This window comes from Python bivittatus, unplaced genomic scaffold (genome assembly GCF_059951505.1).
Source record: "Python bivittatus isolate LINGU-HERP-01145 unplaced genomic scaffold, Pbiv_v1 ctg000070_np1212, whole genome shotgun sequence".
NCBI lineage: Eukaryota > Metazoa > Chordata > Lepidosauria > Squamata > Pythonidae > Python > Python bivittatus.
This window is the reverse complement of record NW_028277034.1, coordinates 40,960,107-40,985,444: the sequence shown is the minus strand read 5'-3', so window position 1 is coordinate 40,985,444 and position 25,338 is coordinate 40,960,107. Positions and strand designations below refer to the sequence as shown.

The window sequence follows — 25,338 nt, the reverse complement described above, 5'->3', positions numbered from 1 at the left end:
AGTGCTCAGACAGCAACCAAATATTCCTAGGCATATATTTATACAACTTACTTTAGGGAGCTACTAAAAATGTCACTGGAGATTGGTTTATGCAAAGGACAGCAAACTTTCACAATATTATGGAAGAAATACATGATAAAATTGTTTCCTAAAAAGACAAATAATTATTCACAAAAATATAGATTGAAAGTGTTTTTATATTATTTTTAAATCAAATGACAAACCAACATTGTTACCACTAATAAAGGCAAACTCAAAACAGGGAAGCACAGAATACATGACACCTAAAAGAAGAGACAAAACTGGAAAATGCATTTTTATTTTGCCAGATCCTTGGAGCACAAAAACAAATTTATTGGTAATAAACTTTCAGCAGCATTTTGTTATAGAAAGAAAAAAAGTTAGTTCAATCATTCTTGTTCTTTCAGGAAAACCTTCAGCTTATGTTGTGCAAAATGCCTGATTCAAACAGGTTGTTTAGACTACTGTTTTTTATTTGAGTTTGGAACCCTTCCTATATGATAGCAAAAATAGTGGTAAGTTTCTGATAGTTTAAATCTAGTTTAAATTTAAATAGCTTTTTCAAGCTTTAAATAGAGCATCCAATTTCCCCATTTCCATTCCACTTTCATTCTTACTGCTTCTTGAGGACAACCCTTGAAGAGTATCTGGAAACTACAGCTGGTTCAAAATGCGGCCACGCAGGCAATCTTCGGTGCCCCAAGGATGGTACGTTACACCTTTGCTGTGGGAGCTGCATTGGGTGCCAGTTTGCTTCTGGGTCCAATTCAAGATGTTAGTTATCACGTTTAAAGCCCTGCATGGCATGGGATCGGGTTATGTGAGGGACCGTCTCATCCCCATTGCATCAACCCACCCCACCTGGTCAGGCAGAGAAGATACATTAGGGACCCCATTGACGAAAGAATGTTGGCTGGTGAGGCCTAGTAGGAGAGCCTTCTCTGCTGTTCCCCCGCCGTATGGAATATTCTCCCCATAGAGGCGAAGTGGGCCCCTACTCTCCCAACCTTCAAGAAAGGGGTGAAGACCTGGCTCTGCCAACTTGTGTGGGGCGAGAAGAGGGGCAACTACCCTGGGGGTAGCTGGCACCTTGAAGATGCTCCAGTAACCTTTATTTACTATCAGTATTTTGGAAGCCATTATTTATGTATGAACATGTATTTTTGTTTTATTTTTATTGTATTTTAATTAATATTTATTCTTGTGTCACTCTAAACTGTCCAGAATTGGTCTTGAGTGAGATGGGCAGTGACTAAATTTGAAATATAAATAAATAAATATTAGTTTTAGAATCTAAATTTGTTTATATATATTAAGCTGCATTTGAGTAAACAAAATCAAAATACAGAAAAGAATCCACTGACATTAACTATAACATGTAACATTCTTCTACTAAAATCTATTATTCAAGCAGCACATTTAGTTTCATAAATTTCCAGTGCCATTTCACTTCAGTAAAATTGCAACTTGAAAAAACTTAAAATTTTAAGAGGACTAAAATATGTAGAAACAGTTCTATTGCACTGGAGAATTAATTCAACAGATTAAACAACAACTTCAACTTTGCTGTTTTATATTGATTTATTCACTAGCAATGTATATATTGTACATTTGTTAGTTATTTTAAATTTCACATAAATTTGAATAGGGTAGGCAAAAAAGGATTCAAGTCTAATAGCATATTACACTGTTCACAGAATTTATTTGGTCAGTTCTTTTAAACAATTACTCCTCAAACAAAGCCTAGCACTTCTAATTTTGGCATATGCTTAACTTCTTCAGTCATATGCAAATTCCTTAATTTGGCTCAAACATTTCAAGCTTTTGTAATATATCAGAATCTTATAGTAATTTTGAACTTTTGAAAACGAAGTAACTTTGAAGATGCAAACTTATTTTTTCATCATGTCATGCAACATTATAGAACAAAGAAAATATGCCTTTCTGGACATTCCACGATTTTAATATTGCCAAAGAAGAACTGAAACAATAAAAAAAAACCTATCAGTGAAACTGGGGAGGAAACTAGAACTTCTTGTATTCATTTGCCACACAAAAGTTGTGAGAGCATAGCTTCTTCGTATATTGTTGAAGGATAATATGAAAAGACCTAAGCCTTATGGGAGAAACATATACCATGGTAACTCCTTAAACCTAGACAATGTTAGTAGTGTAGTGAAAAGCTGCTGATGCTCCACCATTTGCATTCTTAGTGCAGAAATTACTAAGCATGCCATTTTGTCAACTGCAGTAGAATTACATCAGCAAAGCTGAAATGTAAAACAAATTTCTGTCCTGTTCCTACAAGTACAGGAGTCAATTGGATTAGGAGGATTTAGATTAAGACCAAAAGTCTTAATGAAATGCAAGACTATTCTTCATCTCCCTAGTCTGCAATTCCAGTTGCAGTTGGATCTCATGTCATGCCTTTACTAAAGAAAGATCTAAAATAATACAAACATGAAGCAAAATGCAGAGCAAAGAAAATTATAAAGAAGACATTACAGTTAACATGAGTTTCTGTACATATTTCAGCCAAGTGAATGTTTATTATATTATAATTAAAATTCTGTTGTGAGGTTCAGAATAAGAAATAGATACCCTCCAGCAAATACTAAATAAAAGATTAAAAAGGAAAATAAATATTAGCATCTTTGGAAATCTAAGCTCCTTCAGCTATTCTTTTGCATATTTAAAATGCTATTAAATATTTTATAAGTAAATATACAGCTTAGGTTTGGCAATAAAAATTTAGTGCTTGAAACCAAGAGACAAGCTATAGCATCACTTCATAAATCCACATTCAGAACCCTCCTATCTCGTGTCATCTATAGCATTTTCAGTTAGCTGCTTTCAGAGACTTCATCTTGAACCATTCCTGACTCTTGCTGTTTGCATGGGGAGGCAACAGTTACTTCATGCAGCAGTTTGGCCCCTTTTCGTTGTGGCAAGATAGTAAAAAAGGCTTCTTCCCAGTTCCTCTTTTCCAGGTATGCTAGGATGATTTCAAATACTATGAGGAAAAAAAAAACCATACAGCAACATCCATTTTTCTTAAAAAGAAAAGAAAATATTTGGCAAGGTAAGAAAATTACTGAGGTAATGAAACTAAATTTAATTATTTACAGCCTCTGCAATAACCACAAAATAACCTCATTTTGGCTTATATAGGGTAACCAGTGACTATGAAATAGAAGAGAAGTCAGCATGAGATTGTTTCCTAAGTGAAAAGTAACTATATTTCTTAATGTTTTTCTCCCTAAATTCTGTAACATGACAAACATTTTTAAATCACACATCCATAAATAGAATTAGTTGATGTTTAAAAGCAGATGAAGACATAGTTCTAAAAGGTATGTATTGCAATTAATCTAGGCTGCAAAGAAGAAAAACAGACTCAACAAAATCAATTCCATTTTTTAACACCTAACAGCACTTCTAGCTCACATGTGATATGGGGATTGAGAAAAAAAGTTACCCTGGAGATCTGTTTGCAATGTGATTGTGATAGCTAATGGATAGCTGAGGGCAGGGTAGGGACCCTTCCACTGAACTATTTCTGTGAGTATATAAATAAAAATAAGAGCATAATTTATTCATGCACACCCAAGCATTTTCCTGACTTCTACTCTGTCAGCAGAATATCTGCAGTAACAAAACTTTCCTCTGTTGTGTTGTACTGCCTTTTTTCCTGGTTGAGGAGTACTTGTGTAGCTTCTCTCTCCCAGTTAGCTTTACTGTGGTTTGAATTGTTTACTAATAGTTTCACTGTACAGTGAGTGAAGTAGCAACTAGGGAAATATGTTAAGTCAGAACTCTACAGGTGCATATTATAAATAAAATTAATTGGTTAATAAAATTAATTTGTTAAGTAATACAGTGATACACAGTGGATATTTAATCTATTACACTGGTATATACAAGTATTTGATGTCCAGGAATTTGAGAAATAAAGACAGTTGTCTGCTGCAGAAATTAAGTTCTTGTCACTGTGTTTAACAGAAATCACAACTAGAGATGATAGTTGTTTCTGACATTTATAAAACATAAATTTAATGGTTCACTTAGAAAACTTAAATCAAAAATAAAGGAAAAAATAAAATTTATTCTTACCATGGTTGACTGCCAGAACTTTCCTGCTGTTCATTTTCACAAAGTTTCCTAGAGGGAGTTGTGCATGGCTTATACCTTGTTCTTTTGCTTTTTTGTATGTGATTCCCTGTCAGCAAAATAGAAATAAAATAACCAGTTGTTAGTAGATTACAATGCCTGAGATTCACTTTAACTCCTTATTTTTGCATAGTAAAATACAGTGGGGCAAAAAAGTATTTAGTCAGCCACCAATTGTGCAAGTTCTCCCACTTAAAAGATGAGAGAGGCCTGTAATTTCCATCATAGGTATACCTCAACTATGAGAGACAAAATAAGAAAAAAAATCCAGAAAATCACATTGTCTGATTTTTAAAGAATTTATTTGCAAATCATGGTGGAAAATAAGTATTTGGTCACCTACAAACAAGCAAGATGTCTGGCTCTCACAGACCTGTAACTACTTCTTTAAGAGGCTCCTCTGTCCTCCACTTGTTACCTGTAGTAATGGCACCTGTTTGACCTTGTTATCAGTATAAAAGACACCTGTCCACAACCTCAAACAGTCACAGTTCAAACTCCACTATGGCCAAGACCAAAGACCTGTCGAAGGACACCAGAAACAAAATTGTAGACCTGTACCAGGCTGGGAAGACTGAATCTGCAATAGGCAAGCAGCTTGGTGTGAAGAAATCAACTGTGGGAGCAATAATTAGAAAATGGAAGACATACAAGACCACTGATAATCTCCCTCAATCTGGGGCTCCATGCAAGATCTCACCCCGTGGGGTCAAAATGATCACAAGAATGGTGAACAAAAATCCCAGAACCACACGGGGGGACCTAGTGAATGACCTGCAGAGAGCTGGGACCAAAGTAACAAAGGCTACCATCAGTAACACACTATGCTGCCAGGGACTCAAATCCTGCAGTGCCAGACGTGTCCCCCTGCTTAAGCCAGTACATGTCTGGGCCTGTCTGAAGTTTGCTAGAGAGCATTTGGATGATCCAGAAGAGGATTGGGAGAATGTCATATGGTCAGATGAAACCAAAGTAGAATGTTTTGGTCTAAACTCAACTTGTCATGTTTGGAGGAGAGAGAATGCTGAGTTGCATCCAAAGAACACCATACCTACTGTGAAGCATGGGGGTGGAAACATCATGCTTTGGGGCTGTTTTTCTGCAAAGGGACCAGGACGACTGATCCGTGTAAAGGAAAGAATGGATGGGGCCATGTATTGTGAGATTTTGAGTGAACACCTCCTTCCATCAGCAAGGGCACTGAAGATGAAACGTGGCTGGGTCTTTCAGCATGACAATGATCCCAAACACACTGCCTGGGCAACGAAGGAGTGGTTTCGTAAGAAGCATTTCAAGGTCCTGGAGTGGCCTAGCCAGTCTCCAGATCTCAACCCCATGGAAAACCTTTGGAGGGAGTTGAAAGTCGGTGTTGCCCAGCGACAGCCCCAAAACATCACTGCTCTAGAGGAGATCTGCATGGAGGAATGGACCAAAATACCAGCAACAGTGTGTGAAAACCTTGTGAAGACTTACAGAAAACGTTTGACCTCTGTCATTGTCAACAAAGGATATATAACAAAGTATTGAGAGGAACTTTTGATACTGACCAAATACTTATTTTCCACCATGATTTGCACATAAATTCTTTAAAAATCAGACAATGTGATTTTCTGGATTTTTTCCCCCATTTTGTCTCTCATAGTTGAAGTATACCTATGATGAAAATTACAGGCCTCTCTCATCTTTTTAAGTGGGAGAACGTGCACAACTGGTGGCTGACTAAATACTTTTTTGCCCCACTGTATATGCATTATACACATATAAGAAATCCTATGGCACGATTTAAAGATGTTTCATATTACAGAGCATTAATTTATAAAAGATATGAATTAGTAAGCCATTATATATAACCTAAAATGCTGAGAAAAAGCTGAACTTTTATTTTCATGACTTGTATATAAACTCAACCAATTAATTCATTAAGTGTTCACAAAAGTAAACAGTTTCTTTATAAACTGAATCAGTTAGCAGAGCTGGTATGGAGAGAAACAGCTCAAAAGATTAATTAGCATACTGGTAATGTTAAATATATGTTCATTAATTTGTTGCATGAATCAAATCCTTTCTATGCTGTCTTCTCATTTCCCCAAATATTAAACTCACATTTTCAACAGTGTCCTAAAACTATCTATGTTAACAAATAACGGCTGGTCAAGCTAAAGAAATATAGTCCTGATATATGACTTGAAGGCAGATCATTGTAACCATACAAATTACACAAGCTTTTTAAAGAAACAGTAAGATGACAGATGATAATAATAAGCATACCAATCATTCAACAGCTTGCCCTATTTGCACGTTCTACAGATTTTCCTGTAAGCTTATGCCTACGTATGCTATAAACACTTTTATTAGACACTAAATTCTTTTGGAGTTTATTTTTAGTTGCTAGCAATACAACAATAAACTTGATTAAAAATAATAGAATCTACATTGGATGAAATGCTAACAGCACAAATACACAGCTGATATGCTATAGCTGTTTTACGGAGCATGCTGTAGTGTGACAGTATGCTTGTTCATGACCGTAATAAAGATTTGATTTGTAGTGTGACAGTACCTACAGAATTTTCATTTGCATATGGAATGTTCTGGAGCCTCTCACTTCAGTGGATAGTTCCTGCTGATGGTTTGGGGAGATCAGCATTTGAGCCCCTGAGAAGTCAATGCTGGTGGCTCAGGGCTCAGTGTTCTCCCCCATATTATTTAAAAGCACATGAAAATACTGGAAAGGTCATTCAGCAGTTTGGAGTGGGGTATCATCAATATGCTGATGACATCACCACCCCAGGTTTAACTAGAGATGCCACAGAACTCCTAAGTTGGTACCTGGAAGTTGGGGGAATCTGGATGGGGAAAAACAAGCTCAGTTTAAATCCCACCAAGTTGGAGTTGCTGATTGTCAATAATTCTGGTAGGCAGCATTGATGGGACTGTGCTCCCCTGGACGGAGCTTGTTGTGACTTCAGGCTTTAGCTCCAGTTCAAACAGGTGGAAACCATGGCCGGAAAGCCTTCACTCAGCTCCATCTGCTCTGCCAGTTCCAATCCTACCTGAACCAAGATGCCCTGATAACAAGAATCCATGCCCTTATTGGTTGGTCTACTGCAATGCACTCTATATGAGGCTGTCTCTGGAAATGATCCAGAAGCTACAGCTAGTACAAAATGTAGTTGCTCCCAACTGGCTTGGATAGCAGCCATTCTGAGTTCACTGTACTGGTTGCTGGTAGGTTTTCAGGCCCAATTCAAAGTGCTTTTAAAGCTCTTTAGAATGCAGCTCCAAGTTCTATCAGGCATATAACAGAACTGAGCCCACCCATTTTGCCCAGTAATCAAGAGAGGGACTACTGCAGATCCTTCCTTCTTATTAGGTGCATGGGACATATGCCAGGTAACAGGTCTCCTCAAAGGTAACCCCCATTTTACTCCTCCCCAGAAGTACAGATGGCCCTGACTCTGCTGGTGTTTTGTGAGCAAGTTAAACAGTTTAATTCCAATGAGTGTTCAGCCCTTAGATTAGCTTCGAGAACCTTTATGAGATTTATTAACAGCTGTTAATATTAAGTTAATTGTTTATGTTGAGGTTTTGCTTTTGTTTTTGACTTTTGCATTTGACTTTGTTGTACCCTAACTATGGTGCAGAGTATAAATATAGAAACATACTGTAACTCCCAGCGACTCCCACCACGACCAGTAGTGAGGGATGTTGCAAACTGTAGTTCAACAAAATGTGGACGGCCACAGATTCTCCACTACCGAACATCACGCTATATTCATCAAAATCACATCTAATATTTTGACTCCATTAATTTTCCATTTTCTTAGTTCAATGAGATCTTTTCAAGTATGCATGCACAGAATTATAATAATTAGTGATCTACCTTGTGATGATTGTGATCAACCAAGCCCCCAATAACATAGGCTTTTGATTCATCTAATTCACTCAAGACATCTGGAGAATCTGAGGTAAGGTAAACAAGATCTTCTTTCTTCATCAGTTCACTATAATGAGCTGGTTTAATATGAATATCCTTCAAGATATAAACACAAATCCAAATATAAATCAAGTTATTTTAAAACTAAAGACCTTCAACTACCCTGAGTATGTATTCTATGCCTGCACTGCTTTATAACTAAGAATAAAACTGTGCTGTATATAACTATCAGTAAAGGTTGACATAGCAATGAAACAGTGTCACATTATCATTAATATCTGGAAACATTCAGGTATATATACTATATATAGAAGTAATATTGTAAAGATTATAGTTAAAATGAAGAAAGAACTTAATACTTCATTCGTAAGTCACTCAGTCATCATAAAATGGTTTCTTCATTTCACTGAAGTCAAAGTTCATAGTCTAACAGGCCAGCAATCTGACAATTGACAATATTAAGAAACAATATCTGATTCATGTATTTCTAAGAAATAATTGATTCAAGAAAAAAAACTTTTGATAGTAATAGTTAATTAAATCATATACTTAAATTGCTAGCACCTTCCAATTTATCCATCCCTTGTCTGTTTCATTCATGTTGTCTTTCAGCTGGCCTCCATGACTGGTCAAGTAAAACTGTGAAAGGAAAAAGGATACAATATTCACGATAATTTTTAAAATTCTATAACCAAATATTCTTTTTCAACATTTATTATTTTCCACCTTTTAAGTTTCACCACAAAACTTCCTCAGAGTTGGAAGTTCAAACGGATGTGGGGTTTTTTTGGTATTTTTTATTTAGGTGATTCTGTGGTGTAGCCTAAGGATCCAAATAATTTGTGGCAAATGTTTGATAAACTATAGATGAAATAAAAAGTATAGAACCATATCAACATATCAAAAACCAAGGCAGTTTTGTCAGAGAAAATAGAAATGAAAAATTGATATAATAGTGAAAAAAAAAGTCAAGCAAATAGATGAATTTGGGAACATGCATAGAATTACTAGTCACAATTTACTAAATGGGAAAATGGATGGAGAAATTTCAAGATGTGCAAATTCTAGTAGAAAAATAGTGGATAACATGTGGTCTGTTGCAAGGAATGAATGTTGGAGGAAGTGAGGTCAGGTATGAATGGATACTATGTGGACTGAATACAAAAGCAAGTGATCAGTATAAAAGAAGTATGTTGAAGTGTTTTCCCCCAAAACTCCCAAAAGAGCACCTCTGGGTAAAGCGAATATGCTATACCTGTATGGGATTCCCAAGGAAATGGAGCTGAAAGCCAGGGTGATCAGTACAGGCTTTATTAAAATAGATACTTACAGGAGTATACATGCAATGCTCCCTGTGATGGGCAACAGGTATGTATGCTGTGTTCTGCCATGGCACATCTGTGCCAAGGACTAGTTTATAAAGCTTTTATAACCATCATGCTAAGCATTCATTAAACTTATGTGCAAAACAAACTGTCAGGTAAAATATATGACAAGCAAGCTTATCAGCGAACTACCTTTCCCATGAAATCTGCAGTGTGTCTGTACCAGGTGTTACCTCATAGCACATGCCTAGATATGGTCTGTGTCTTGCTATGCATTTACTGTATTTTATACTAAAGTTCATGTAGTGATTAAACATGGTGTTAGCCTAGTTTAGCGTATACATGAAGATGTTTTATTACGCAGAGGGAATGACTGAAGACTGAATCTGAAAACAAACATATGAAGGAAGAATGAATGGCCTGAGAGAAAGAAGAAAATAAAGAAAGTTGTGGCTGGACACAGCTGACAAGGACCTCAGAAAGATGTTTAAAGAACAAAAGGCAACGTATGAGTTAGTGTATGGATGTGGTGGAAGCAAGGATGGTTTGCAAGGACTAGAAAGATATGGAGAGGTATAGTGAATGGGATTGCTGTAAACTAGATTTAGCCACACTTTAATTTTTTTTTCTTATCTCATGCCATTAGCTTAGTTTCCTTACTACTTCTTATTCCTGTTCTATGTATGTATGTATGTATTGCTACCCAAGATATTTTGTAGCAGAAAAAACATGGTAATCAATACTTTAAATTATCAACAGTAGTAAACTTGTTATTGGTATGATAATTATCTATATTAAGACACAAAGGGACATTTGTATTCTCAGATTTCTAGACCAGTATCTAGATATCTTTAAAATAACTTTTCTTTATGTACGCTAAAAATGCAAGTATAGTAAAAATTATGTTAAGAAGTTTTCTTTTATATGTATTGTAAAGCACTAATTAAATAGTCAGAGAATGATACTTGGAAGTTACTTGAACTGACATACCTGAACAGGATGAAGCGCTTTACGATTTTCTGCATAACACCTCTGAATTTGCTTGTGAAGTTTCTTGACATCCTGTATATAATACAATTTGTTTTTATACTGTCCTTCAGAGAAAGCACCACAAAATGCTTTAACCAAGAGATTCAGAGAGACGCTAAAGAGAAAGAAAGGAAGCTTTTAACCAACAAAAATTACTTCTGACTAAAACATTTATCTTTGAGAGAAGTTAAACCATTATGAAGAAAGTATATGCTCACTACAAATATGTAGGGTTTTCTGAACTCTCACTTATCCATTACTAGCCTATCATTCTAAAAATGAAGAAGATAATGTCAGCAATCTGATTAAAGATAATATCTGGGCAGCATTACTGTGCACCTGAGCAAGCGTTGGGTATGGCTTCAAAATTATAATAGTGATGGATAATTCTTTCTAGGACTGGACTAATTTTTTGCTGTAATTTTGAATTCCATTTATTAATAAAATGTAATAAAATTATGCAATGAAAAATGAAAATTAATGTTCCTAGAATTAAACTATACAAGCAATTTACAAAAGTGTGACATAAATTTCCCCAAGCTTATTGGGATGTACTGGTAATGTTTATCAAGTACTTCTCTAACATATGAGAGCCAGTTTGGTATAGGAATCAGGCTAGAAACTGAGAGACCATGAGTTCTAGTCCCACCTTAGGTACAAAGCCAGCTGGGTGACTTTGGGTCAGTCACTCTCTCTCAGCCCTGAGAAGAAGGCAATGGCAAACCACTTCCAAAAATCTTGCCAAGAAAACTGCAGGGACTAGTCCAGGCATTTGCTAGGAGTAAACACTCACTTGAAGGTGCACACACACAAAAAAATTTAAGATATATTCTGTACTAGGTTAAACCTTACTTCTGCCCTATAGGTCTTCGTTAATTCTATTTTAATTTCTCAGGGCTGAAAAGATACTTTCTGAAAATCTTTTGTATGAATTCAGTTCAGATATTAATTTTAATATGTGCAGGTAGTTGTCGCTTAATGATGGTAATTGGGACTGGAATTTCTGTCGCCAAGCAATGTGGTCATAAAGCGCAATGTCACATGACTGCATCACTTAGCGACTGCACTTAGCAGTCCTAGTTGCTGTTGTTAAGGGAGGAATGCAAGTTGTTAAGTGAGGATTGCAAGTTGTTAAGCAAGAACCTCATGTGACTACAACCTGTGAGAAGTAACAAGTCCCCGGAAGCTTGCAAGCAGGCAGGTGGGTGAGTACTAGAGTGAGGTGGGGCAGCAGGGTGTTGCAGCGAGTGCATGCAAACTGGGGGGGGGGAGGGTGCTGCCGCAAAGCAGGAGTTCACGTGGGCTGGGTAGGAAGTGTTGCTGCAAGTGGATACGGGCTGGGGAGAGAGGTGCTGCGAGGCATGAATATGTGGGGGCTGTGGAGAGGTTGCTGCTGTGAGACACGAGTCCATGTGGGTTGGGAAGAGGATGCTGCTGCAAGGCACAAACGCAGCTAGGAGGGGGTGCTGCGGCTTGAAAAGTGGCAGGAGAGACTTGCAACCTTTTCTGCCGGCTTCCCCAATGATTTACCTTGTGGGAAGCCAGCAGGGAAGGTTGCAAATGGTGATCCCATGACTGCAGGACGCCGCAACTGTTATGTGAGCCGGTTGCCAAACACCTGGACTGTGATCATGTGACCGCTGAGGTGCTGGGACTGCTGGAACTTCAAGTACCGCTTGTTCAATGCTGTTGTAACTTCCAACAGTCACTGAACGAGTGGTCGTTAACTGAGGACTACCTGTATCTTGTGAATCTCTGAGAATAATTACAAAATCTATGTGGTTGCTAAGAGCTGACAACAACTTGATGACAATCAATCAATCAATCAATCAATCAATCAATCAATCAATCAAGACACTGAGAATACATTGCTTCTAAAATATGACTTCTATTTACCTTTAACTCCATTAAATTGTCAAAACTGCAGTCTATTATAAGCCGAAGTGCACTAGGAACAATATCCCTACGCATACGTTTTCTGACACTTCCTTCACCATTTGATTCCAGCTGGGATTGGCGCTCCATTTTTCTCTTCAAGCGCTTTTCTTTACGTTTTTGCCTGAAATGTTGGAGACAGAACATCACTGCATTATTCAGTAATATACCATAGGTTATTATGTGATGTATTATGTCCCTCCATATTGTTGTTGATAATTAACCTTGTTGATTGCCTGCTAAGGCTTGCTTGCTTGCTTGCTTATTTATTTATTTATTTATTTAACCAATATGACCTTGAAATGTTGAGATGCTGGCATACAATTCTCAGGCAGAATACATGCTTTAAGGATAAACTCAGCTAGTGAATAAAGAGTTAAATGTTCATTTATATCTTAAAATGTCATGACTGAGCTAAAAGGAAAGTTTCACACGAAAGTCCTATATAGCAGAGATGAGGCTGAAAGAAGATAATTTAAAACTCAAGAACTTCATTGAATTATTTATTTATTTATCTGAACAATTTATATGGCTGACTACTGTATCTCAAAACAATGAATCTGGATGGCATTATGTTACTCAGTAGCATTGCCAAAGTCATGAAGACAAAAAGCATGTTTGAAATGTGGAAAGAAAAGGCCGGAACAAGAAAAAAAGTTTTGTATCTATTTATATATAACCTATTATTTAATTTGTCCAATAACAGACCATTTATACAGTATGAAATCAGATAGGTTATAGTAGTTTCTTACAAATCTTTCATGGAGACTGAAAGAGACTGTACATTTGATCACTCCTCTCCAGTGTAAATGAAACGGAGGACAGGGTGAGTTCATATAATCCTCAGGCTTAGTTCTGAACTTTTTCATGAAAGAAACAGGGGAGCAATAAAACTTGAATCAGCCCAGAACTGCCTACTCACAAAATCCATCCTTGTAGCAAGAAACGAACCATACTTGCGCAAGACTCTTTGTTCTTCCCACTGTTTCTGCTTCATTAGCTTCTTTCTTTGCCTTTTTGACATTGTTTCAATATTCTCCATCTTTTCCAGTGGCAATTCTTTGCTTTCTACCTGATCAATGTTGCACTTCACATTTTCTTCTGTATCAGTAACCTTGGCTGTCTTAAGGTTTTCTGGTGCCATTCCTGATGACATGAGCATCCTAATAATTGAACTGTTTTTTTCTTTGAAGGCCCTATAAATTGTGAAATCCAAATAGAATATATAATATTATTTAAAAAGTGTGCCTAAAATATTATATTTTTTAAAACTCTGGTCTAAGGCAGTTGAATATAGAGCACTGTCTCCACCTAATGTACAAATTATGAAGGAAAAAAATCCCTTATTTTATAATTGTCTATATTAATATGCATACACAAACACATAAAATGTTCAATCAGCAAGAAATAGTACAAATTCAAGGCAATTGCTGTTGAAATAAACAAACAACAAACAGATGTCCAACGCTGGTATTTGGGGAATTGTAATAAGACAGGAACATTCACAGATGTCAGAGTTACACTGATATATTACACTTCTCTTATATTTTGCAACCATATAATAGCCATTGTATTTATTTCAGTTTTAAAATTATCTGGATTATGTCTCCACTTTATTATATTTACTAGAGAAATAAACAAACTATTTGATTTCAACTCTTTGGATAAGAATCAAAAAAATTGGTGATGGAAGCAGAGTGTTTGGGATGAGAAAAAATATATAAGGAAAAATGAGGAAGATGTTACATTAAAAAATTAAGACAAAGATTTCAAAACCATATGTTATAAACCTATCTAGATGCTCTCATAGTAGTTTATTTACAAATATTAGCTTTAATCATAGCACAGCAATCTGGTTGCTAAGAAATTTATATTAGAATACATAGATATATTTAACATCTATGGGGGCAAATGACTGTAAAGCTTTCAAGTTCAGGGAGAAAACACCGAAAGACAGGAAATAAAGTAAATTAATATTAATAATTAATATATGTGCAGCATTAGTATCCTAATATTTATTAAAAGCAAACACAAGAAGTTATATATGTCTAACTTTTCTATATATCCATCTATACAACTGCCAACTTTCCTGGCTTTCAGAATAAACTAAGATACAAGCATTTCAGCTGGCATCACATCAATGATCATTTTGATATCATTGGAAATATCAGTAAAGAAAAAAATAATAGAAAGTTTATATGGTTGCAAAATATAGCCTTGAAGCTTTATATAACTCAATGAAATGAAAAATATCTCCAAACCTAAAAAAAAAAAGCCTGCACAAAGCTTTAGAAAAAGATACTTAGAACATTCAGAAGCATAAAAGAATCACCTCTCCTTGATGGCTTCACAAGCATCCAGAGACAAGCAGGGACAGCTTTCAAAGAGATTGCAAAAGCCTGTGCTGCACACTGCAAAGAACCTTTTTCAAATGCTTTGTGTAAAACTGACAATAATAGGATATAAAGTATCCATAGTTTATTCCACTGCCTTAAAGGAATATATTTTCTTGAAACAATTTAATTTGCAAAAAACCATGACTTGCAATTTTGTCCAGCAGTGTCTGGGAGTCAAACTTGTGGGTCTAACAGAAGCAGCAAGCCCCACCCCTTCTATACACATACACACACCACACACACAGGGCCAGAATCTGCAGTACAATGCTGCTTTTGTCATTTTAACAAAATGACAAAATGACAAAACAGCAGCCTGAGGATGCTCATGATTTTATCCTTTTTTTTTACTATGAAGCCTGGGTCTGCTAATCCCAACACATATTGAGGAGATAAAGTTGGGAAGATAGATGCTTTAAGTCCACTTTGTTTTGTTTTCAAATTATGAGTGTTACCCAGTGAACTTTGCTGAAGTTTCAAAAATTTTCATTGGTTAACGTCAGGATGCCTTATGCCTCCTAAGAAGCATAGAAACTAACTGAGGGCCTTGGACAATATTACAGCTGTGAATGACAGTGGACATGCCCAGGCTCCACTCCTATGTGAGCTATTAGTAAATTAGACATGAAGAAAGGGATGGAACCCAAGAGAGAGTAAAATCATTAGAGAGATAGAAATGAAATAAGATGCATTGGTCCTATTATTTTAAATATTGGCTCTGATATAGGTTCTAAGGTACTCTTATTACATCCTGAATATTATTCTGAAAATCAAATTATACTAATGGTTAATAAAGTGGCATAAGTTACACTGACATGGAGAAAAGGGAGAACTGCAAGGATAACGAGAGAGCAAAATAATTACTGTATCCACATTTAGTGGATGCAGATGTTGGAGCCAAACTCCCAGAACTCTCAGTCAGACGTGTAAATCCAAAAAATCTGGAGAGCGCCGAGGTGGAAAAGCGGGCTATCAGCCACGTTTCTTCCTTTGCCTCTGCGAGCCATTCTTTGCTTTCTAGCCTGGGATGATCTCAACCATTAATTCGGATTCCAGGGAGAGTTCAGACCACGCTCCCGCTCCTTTCAGTCCGAGCCCAACCCTTCTTGGTCCTGAGCGAACACGTTTTGGCCCAGAGAGCCTCGTCACGCCACAGACGGGCCCACCCTGCGGTGCCACAGAGCGCCTCTTTTGCGCCGCAACTGACTAAAGCGGGCGGCTTCCTTCCTTCTTTCAGGTCATTCCTAACAGAGGCTCGAAGCCTTTTTAACGGACTTTCTCCGAAGTCCGCCTCGCGGCGGAGAACGAGCTGAGGTTCAGCCTGGCCCCGCCTGGGGTCTTTAGAAGCAGGGCTGGACTTCAACTCCCGTCGTGCCCCAGCCAACATGGCCGCCAGGCAGCGCTAGGCTGGGAGAGATTGGACTTGACTGCTGAAGCCGTTGGGGAGGGAGGTTGAGGAGAAACGCGATGTCCCACGCCGACCAAGCCAGGAGGGAGGGCTCCCCCTCTCTTACCTCGGGCCCCAGCGCACGAACCAGAAACAGTGACTACCGCCGAAGGGCCTGGAAGCCGCTCCGGATCTTCCCTCCGCAGGCGCCGCTGACGCCAAACACCCCAGCCGCAAAACCCCGGCGCGGACTAGTGACGTAATGCCCCTCTTCGTCTCGTGGCTTAGTAGGCGGAGTTTGTAGTGGGAAAGCTCCTCCCCGAGTCGCCTTTGCCTTTGAAATACTTTCACTTTTTAGGGGGGATGTTAATCAGTTTTTAAATGTTTTTTAAAAAGACCTTAGTGCTGTTCAAATCTATTGGCTGTCCGGGGGAGCTGAAGAAGTATTTCATATCTGATTCAATAATCCAAACGTGATTTCTTGCACGTGCCTTTAAATTCACGTGGTGAATCAGACACCAGTGCGGCGGATTTCAGAAGTGCACGCTGGCATTTGAATCTGCAGCGTTAAAGTCTGATTAGATAGCCTACGTTATGCAGGACATCTTTCCCATTCAAGTATTTTCGGTGAGGAGTATTCAGCTTACTGCACAGGATACAGAAGCAGATGCAAAACGAAAATGAATATAGAATACATCGTGGAAAATATTACTACACAGCCGATATATGGATAAGTTTCTTATAAAACTCAGCATGTCATATCACATTTTTATGATTGAGTCTTTAGGAATTGAGGGATATATTATTGTAAAAAGATGAATTCCAGTTGTCAGATTACTGTAAATGGTCATGAGAGCTTACTGATCATTGCAATCAAAGGGATGCATCTTAAGGGAGATTAATCAGTGGCCTGGAGCTACCCAGAGCCCTCAGTCACAAAAATGTGACCTCTGGCTCTGTGACTTTTTTTTTTAACTGGGTGACTGATGAGAATGATAATGCTGCTATTAATAGCAGGAAGGCAAACAATGTGGTTTCTGCCAATGGGCAGCAATGGTTGGCAGAGGGGCACTGGGACAGAAGCAGAAGGAAAAAAAAGAGGAATGTGTGAGTGTACATTTGAAGAGGTGCACGTGGGTTTGCATGTCCCAGTGATATGTTCCTGACAAAAATATTAATGCATATTCCCCACACATATTAATGCATAGTGATTTTCTTTCTGCACGAGCCTTAATTCCTGCTTGGCTGGAAAATAATTGCCAAACTGTTTTGTATTGATGATGGTACATACATGGCAACTTTGTAAGTGACATTTCCCCCACTAAGCATTTATAGAGACTTGTGAGAAAAGCAGACTAAGAAGATTTTTTTTACAAGAAATTCAGTTTAGTCAAAGAAACCATAATTACCTTCATTGCATGATAATGGTAGGATTTTTATGGCTTGGACTCTGGAAATTTATGACAGCAATAGGACTTTAACCCTGGACACTGGCCAGCAAGACTTAAATGAAGTGTACTGAAAAGAAATGCTTGTTTAGGTCAAAGAGAACAGTACCATTTGTAAGAATAGCAATTCTGGAAATAGGAATCTATTTGTTCTCAAAAAGCTCTTTGAGTTTCCCTGGAATAGTGTACCCTAATTTGCCTTTGAATTCACTGAAACTACCTTTGACCCAGAACAAAATTAGATGTGTCCTGGAAAATCTAAGATTGGCATATGTTATGCCTCTGGATATGAGTTGCTGGGAAACTATACCAGGATGGAGAAAACCATCCCTCCACCCCTAACCCCAATATAATGCTTTGAATTTTCCTCTAGCTATCTATTGATCAGTGTGGGAAACAGGATTGTGGACTAGATAGGTTCTGGTTTGAACAATGCTGGACCAAAGTAGAGGCTTTTCTAATTCAGTCCTCTGTGTCAGTAGTTTGTGTCATACAGAGATCAGTTAGATGAAACTGAGAAACTCATAAGGATGACATGAAACTGATAACTATCTTCCATTGTTGTGCAGTAGCCACTACTATTTAAGTCATGGTACCCTTGAATATGGATTAGGAGAGCTCTATTTTTGAATGTGCTTAGCCCCATTTAAAACCACCTAGATGGCCACCTTCACATCTCATGGTAGCAATTTCCACAGTTTAATCATGGATTGTGTAAAGAAATACTTCCTTTTATTAGTCATTAATTTCTCCACATTTTATTCACTAAAACTGTGTTTTCTAATATTCAATTGTAATTTATTATTGTATTATAATACTTAGATCCTACCTTTCTAATTTCACACTATCGTGTTTCCCATAGCTACCTACGGTTGTGAAAGTTGGACCATGAAAAAAACTAGACAGGAGGAAAATCAACTTGTTTGAGCTGTAGTGTCGGAGAAGGCTCCTGTGCATTCCTTGGACAGCAAAGGTGACAGACAAGCAAGTTCTGGAGCGTATAAAACCAGACATATCACTGGAAGGCAAAAATCACAAAAATTTGCCTTACTTATTTCAGCCATGACATGTGATCAAACTCACTGGAAAAGGCAGTTATGCTCAGAATGGTCAGTGGTAAAAGGAAATGAGGCCACCCAAAAACATGGTAGCTAGACACCATTAAAGCCGACACCAACCATAGCATAAAACAACTGAAAGAAGCCATACAAGATTGGAAAATGTGGAGAGAGCTGATCCATACAATCACCGAGAATCGGACATGATTGAATGAGTAATATCATCATTACCTTTCTAATATGGCACTCATTTTATCTTCATCTTGAACATCTTTGTGAAATGCTCAAAGGCACCCAGTGAACTCCATGGTTTAGTGAAGATTTAAATCTTAGAGGATTTTTGATACAAGATTTTGAAATTTTTTAGGGATTGCTCTTCTTGAACTACAGTTCCTCATGCCATATGTGAAATCATTCTAGAGATTGTGGGATCACATAATCATCTAGTGAAAATTGTGAGGCAGAAGGGAATATTTTGTTTATATTTTAAGAAGTCAAAGTAATTCCTGAACATGCCAAGTGTTATTATTATTATTAGTAGTAGTAGTAATAATAATAATATTTTTATGCCTCCTGACTTGTAGCAACTCTGGGCAATAATTAGTATTACACAGAAAGTGTACTCTGATTTTAATATGGTTCCAAGAAGGCTGCATACAATTGAAAACAGCTTTTCCAAGTGGCTGTTTTCTATTAAAAATTAGGAGTGAGATAACGAAAGTACATGTACTTTTTTCCAGTGGTGGCATGAAAAAAGTATTTAGGGCAAAAACATAGGAAGGGCAAATTATGTTTTGAAGTTCTTAAGAAACAATGTCACACAGTGCAAAGATTAAAAGAGTATTTTTTCATTAGGTTATTTATCAATCCAATGTCTCTTGTAACAATTCCTACTGCATTTACAAAGTTTAAAGAAAGTTGGGCAAATGTACATATAATATACTGGCTAACATTAGTATGTCTTTTAGTATGTAGTGATGAAAGCTTAAGAGAACAATAAAGTATTTAAACACAAATTACCTCAGTCTTCAATAATTAACTAGAAAGACCTTTAATGAACTTAGTACCCAAGTGTGGAATTTGGAATCTGACTCTTACTACATCTAGATAAACACCATTGTGTCAGATAGAAGACTTCTTTGTAGACTTCATTTCAATCAGAGCAGTTCACTTCTCAGTTGCATTACATTATTTCCAATATGATAATTTGTAGCTTATATGAGCCAGCCATGGTTCTTACTGTGCTTTTCCCATGCATCATTTCCACATACTCGGCATCAGTCAAAGGTAAGTTGCTTGTTTAATCTTTTGACTTTCATTTGTATCTTTAATCTTTTGACTTACATTAGTAGATGAGTATCTGTGCCTTTTAACAAGAGAAGTGAAAGTATAATGTAGATTTTGCTTATGTGGATCTTTTATATCTAGATCATTTTGAATTAATTGGGGGTTGAGGAGGGGAGATTTTGTTATATGGATTGCTTTATGGGCCACCGGTGGTTTGGAGCAAGTCAGGTCTTTCTTTCTTATGGAGCCTGGATTTGTGCTTCAACAATGAAACTATTCACAGGAATCTCCTTGAAAAAAGGGTTTAGGAAAATAGTTTTTCTAATCTAGGCCATGCCTTTTAAACCAATGGGAGTTATTTCTGAACAGATTTCACTGCTAATCACTGACTTCTTGTGCAGTCATGACCAATAGTTGATGCATATTTGCTTTTCGAGGCATCAGATATTTGTTGGTTTTGCAAAGATTGGTTGAAGGGTGCTGTGATCTGATATTAGCCCACCTATTACTTTTTATGGCTTAAAAATCATGTTGGTGTTCCAGATAAAAAAATCATTTCAATTAAGTTTTGGAATGTAATGACTACATAATATTTTTTTTGTATTGTTATGCTGTCCTTCCTCTGTCTACAGAAAAACTCCAATCTGGAGGAATTTTAGGAATGCAATAATTATAGTTCATATCCACAGGTACTGTAAAATATCTCCAAAGCTTATTATGGAAAAGAAGATAAATTAATTCCCAGTAGTATAAGTTTTGCATAAACTAACTATATAGGCACATGCACATTTAAACAATAATGTAATGTAAATGCAATATATCTCATCAATGACTTGACCTGCTGTCCAGTAAACTTTTTCAATCTATTCTCCTCCTGGTCTGTCGTCTTACATTTTTTCATATTGGATTGAACTGATTCAAAGATAGTACAGGGCAGTCTTTCAAACAGAGGTCAGTTTGATCTAAGGTATAACAACTATGTACTACAACTATGTAGTTTTAGCAAAGTGCACTGCACCATCTTCTTTGATTTTCCATGTTCTTAAGGATCTTGAAATATCATGTTACAACAATGACACAGACGATCTGCTGGTGAAAGGTGAATGGTAAACTTAATTTATAGGAGTTCATTCAGGATGATATGTGATACAAGATTTCCTGGAATGTGGAGAGATGAAACTTAACTTCTTCAACCTCTGGTTAGATACCAGGTCTATCAATGAGAAAGAAAGGTGACAGTTCTAAGGGGTGATGGGGCAGGTTATATTCCACTGGAATGCAAGTACAGGAGAAAACACAAGGAAGAACTCATTATCAAACTTACACTGTGCAGGGGTAGTAGCAAGGAACTGCATCCTTACAGTTTCATATGGCAGAGTTCTACCATACTTTTTTTCAAAGTCACCTAACAAAAATATAGTGGAACATCTTGCAGTGCATTGGGCCACATCTGCAAAATGTTTTAAGGACAAAGTTGTTTATATTTATTGGGTATCACAATGAAAGTAGATCAGCCAGTTTAGGAATCCAGAGCACTCTATATTTTAAGTTTATTCGATCACATTAATTGTCATCTAACTGATCAAATCTTAGGACTCATAATATGAACAAGATGGTATATCATTAAACACAATGGCTCTTAGCTTATTACATCCAGCAAGGAATCATGGATGGAGTCTTGCAGATGGTAAATTCCTCATTGAGAAAAAGTTAGTTCCAGTTCATTAAAACAGGTGATAAGGAAGGAATATTGAACTATATTCTGAGCAAGAAGATCAGGTAACCTGGCTGCTAGCCAACTGTGGGCACTCTCAGATAAAATGCATTTTCTAGATCACTTTCAAATGGAGTTTGGCACTGAATTTGCCTGCAGGGAGACTCTTACTGGGAGAGATGAGGGAATACCTTGTCATCCTCATTGTCTTTTAAGCAGCTTTTAGGTCCAAGTGAAGGTGTTGGGACAGTATGCTTTCAGTGAATAAATGGAGACAGTGGACAATATATTTGGGAACTTGAGTATCCCATCCCAGATAAATTGCAATATATCATAATTTATTTGCTTCAAGATGTGATCAGCAAGCCCTGCTGTGTTTGGTATCCGTCCTTTTCACTCAGCTAAGTGACAACTGAGCTTTCTGCCAGACTCTTAAAGTCCAGTCCTTTCAAAACCTTTCATAGTGTGAGGATTTACTGAAGAATTGCTTCTTAATACATGTGCCTACTCAAATGCTGGCATAATCTTCCAGTGACCTTCTCTGAGTGTCCCTGCTGAGTGACAGCAAGGTGAGGGTCTTCTTAATAGTAGTAGCTTCCCGCTGTGATGTCCTCTCCAAAAACATCTTCCTAACCACTTTTAAAATTTTCTTAGGCCAAGTTGTCTTGGACCATGTTTCAGCTGTGTGCATTGTAGTCCCTACTCTGTTTTTCAGTGTACTTACTTCTCTGTATTTGTCTTCTGTCCTGTTTATTTTGACATAAGGTTATATTTTGTTGTTGTTGCGTTTTATTGTACTTTCATTGTAATATGATCCATTTTTTATTTTATCCTACAATTGTTGGCAGAACTTATTTCAGTGTGTGGTTGTAAATCGTCTAAATAATTTTAAAAATTAGGAGGGAAATGCAATTTATATAACTTCAATGAGAAGGGACTACAGGCACCGGGGTGGGGTGGGGGGTAAAAAAGGTTAAGATGGCAGCCACGGCTAAAGCCCTTCAGCTTTTTGCACATTAAAAAGGGCCGGGGCTTTATCTGTGCAGCCTTAGCTGTCATATTGACCTTTTTGACTATCTCCCTGAATGCCCCTGGAAATGAATGAACGATGCCCCTATGCTAATAGACTAAATTCCTATTGAAGGCACTTTTTGCAAATGTGTCACATTTCATTCATGCTAGTAACAAAAGGTCTATGAATAATACACTGAAAACACCCCCACATAGGTTTTTGGGTTTCTGTTGGAGTCATTCATTGTTTATGGTGGGAGGCAAAAAGGAAGCGATCAAATTCTAAACGATATATTCCTTAGTTTCCGGCCCCACCTGAGAAACTTAGAGTGGTCCTTTGCTTTACTTTTCTAAGAATATACCTCTCTTTGAAGGTCTGTCAGCGTGTTTTTCTCCAACTGGAGGCAGCCCGATTTAAAATGAAAGAAATGCAGTATAAGCAGTGGTGTTGAAATAGAAGCGACCACCTGGGGAACAGATCTCCGAGTGACTAGTCTCCATAGTGATGAAATGCTAATATTATTGTGGTCTAAATCTAGGATGGACAACTTTGAGTGGATAGGAGCTGCATCTTTTTTAAAAAAAATAAATAATGTGTCCACTGAGTAGGACTAGTTGTGGTGTGATGAAATATATGTATATATATATGTATGTATGTATGTATATATATATATATATATATATCAGAAATCACTAATATCCTATCCTGCTATTTATGGTAATTTGTACATTAGCCAAGGGGAAGTGCAGAAAAGCTAAAGGGCAAATAGCAGCTGGGAAAGTGGATTTTGAGTGGCAAACTGATGTGGGCTCTGATCCAAATCTGGATTACAGCAGCAGATTGGGGTCCTAAACAGCCGCTTTTCCTTTTAAAGAACAGTAGCAGCGTTAAGCATTTTCTAAAAATGTCATAAGTATAATGTTTAATTTGGCGATATGTGATAAATATGGAAGCATGAATAAGTCTCCAATATTTTCTATTAATCTGTATTGAATGGTATTCCCTTAATTTTATTTACATTATCTCTGCAATTATAACATCATTTGTACAACTGCGACCTTTTGACTGTAGCAGGACTTAAAATAAATCTTCATGGAAGACTCTTTAAAGTCTCTGTGATCTGGTAATGATAAATGCAGAACTCTAAATTAGCCTAAGCATGTGGATAGCTAATATTGCCTCCACTCCCTTTTGCTAATTTATTATAAAACAATATGTTTGTGCCTTAGAATGATCAGATAATTGGGCAAAGGGGAACCCAAATTTATCATAAATAAATTTGGTCACTTAGTGTTGTAAGATGTAGTGCTTTTCCGTGGCAATATTGTGGTTATGTTGAATTCATTTTGATAATCTTAATTATTGGCTCCCTGTGTTCATTTTAATAATTTTTGAGTTATTGTAATGTGTTGTATGTGTTGTATGCTTTGTTGCAGCTGCTTAGAATCACACAACTGAAGCGACAGAAGCTTTTACAATAAAATAAACACTTTAATGATCATACTTTGATTGCTTATGCACATAAAATATTTCTAATTATACTTTTCAGAAGGATTCAATGCGATTACAGCAGAAAATGCATCTGTAATACTATAGCTTAATATTTTCTCCAAATTATTTGCTATTTTCTGCTGTAAATAGTGAACTAATGCTGTAAAGCAAGTGTAAACTTATGATCTTAGAGCCAGCTAATGGTTAAAACTGCATGTGTTGTCTATGCCAGGAGTACTAATAAAAGGTACAGTCCCTGACAGCTGTCTCAGCTCGGGCAGCATAACTTTCTCTATTATACGGTACCATGAGTTAATTATAGAAAGCTGTAACGACAGGCACTAAGATAGCTATTCAAGTTGCATGTACCCGTTTCTCTCTGCAAGATGCTTAAATGACAGAGGCACTCTCTGCTTTACGTGAGAATATCAACATGCTGCATTAAAATGTACGTCGAGTAATGTTTAGGGAAATGGGAAACCTACCTTTATAAGAATAAATTCTGCCACTGTATCAGAAGGAGGATAATACTCAAAGTGGAAAGCAATGTAGACTAAAGAAGCTGTTGTGAATATGAAAACAGATGCATATTAATACATTAACAGTCACATTTAATTGTGCATTAGCGTTAGGGCTATTATTATTTGTCACACTTTATAATCGGATAAAATGTATAAAATTACTGTAAGCTTAAGATCAGTAGATCAGACAGCAAACAACATATCATAAAAAAGATAAATCAGATTAAAAAAAATAAACCAACAGGTTAAACATTTTAGGATTTTTCTAACCCAATCTATGTTGTTCCCAAGGATATATTAATTTTTTTCTTTTGGTCTGTATTTTATTTTTTGTTATTTCTTATTTATTGCTTTTAAAATAATAACAGAAAAAGAAAGAACAAAAGAACAAAATGCAAAGATAATCATGATAGAAATACATACCGTATTTTTCCTTTAATAAGACACCCCCATGTACAAGACGCACCCCACTTTTCCAACCCAAAGTTAAGAAATCAATATTTTAAAGATAGTGCAGAACACATTTTTATTTAGTAATTAGGTAACATTGACCTGATACACTCGCTGGGAGGAGGTCCAAACCGTCTCTCTGCAGCTCTATTTCCAGGCT

General features: G+C 36.9%; 2 protein-coding genes across 5 annotated transcripts in view; one reads left to right on the top strand and one right to left on the bottom strand.

Moving 5' to 3' along the window:
- On the bottom strand, nt 1-25,338 carry TRMT10A (tRNA methyltransferase 10A). Of its 4 annotated transcripts, none has more exons than XM_088133033.1 (9): nt 25,281-25,338; nt 24,693-24,769; nt 13,374-13,613; nt 12,379-12,541; nt 10,444-10,515; nt 8,693-8,767; nt 8,075-8,224; nt 4,135-4,240; nt 1-3,034 (listed from the first exon to the last, which is right to left on the bottom strand). In XM_088133033.1, the coding sequence occupies exons 3-9, from the start codon at nt 13,577-13,579 to the stop codon at nt 2,865-2,867; spliced, it is 942 nt and encodes a 313-aa protein (XP_087989159.1). In that variant the 5' UTR covers nt 13,580-13,613; nt 24,693-24,769; nt 25,281-25,338; the 3' UTR covers nt 1-2,864. The 4 variants fall into 4 exon arrangements, with proteins under 4 accessions (XP_087989159.1, XP_087989160.1, XP_087989157.1 ...); XM_088133034.1 differs by lacking the exon at nt 25,281-25,338 and adding an exon at nt 17,607-17,715 and having other exon boundaries at nt 24,693-24,721; XM_088133031.1 differs by lacking the exons at nt 24,693-24,769; nt 25,281-25,338 and adding an exon at nt 15,626-16,282.
- MTTP (microsomal triglyceride transfer protein) overlaps nt 19,757-25,338 on the top strand; it is a 40,869-nt gene continuing 35,287 nt past the window's right edge. Inside the window, exon 1 of the mRNA XM_007440428.4 lies at nt 19,757-19,990. Coding sequence (XP_007440490.1) covers nt 19,903-19,990 — 88 coding nt within the window. The 5' untranslated portion in view covers nt 19,757-19,902. The remainder of the gene's footprint in view (nt 19,991-25,338) is intronic.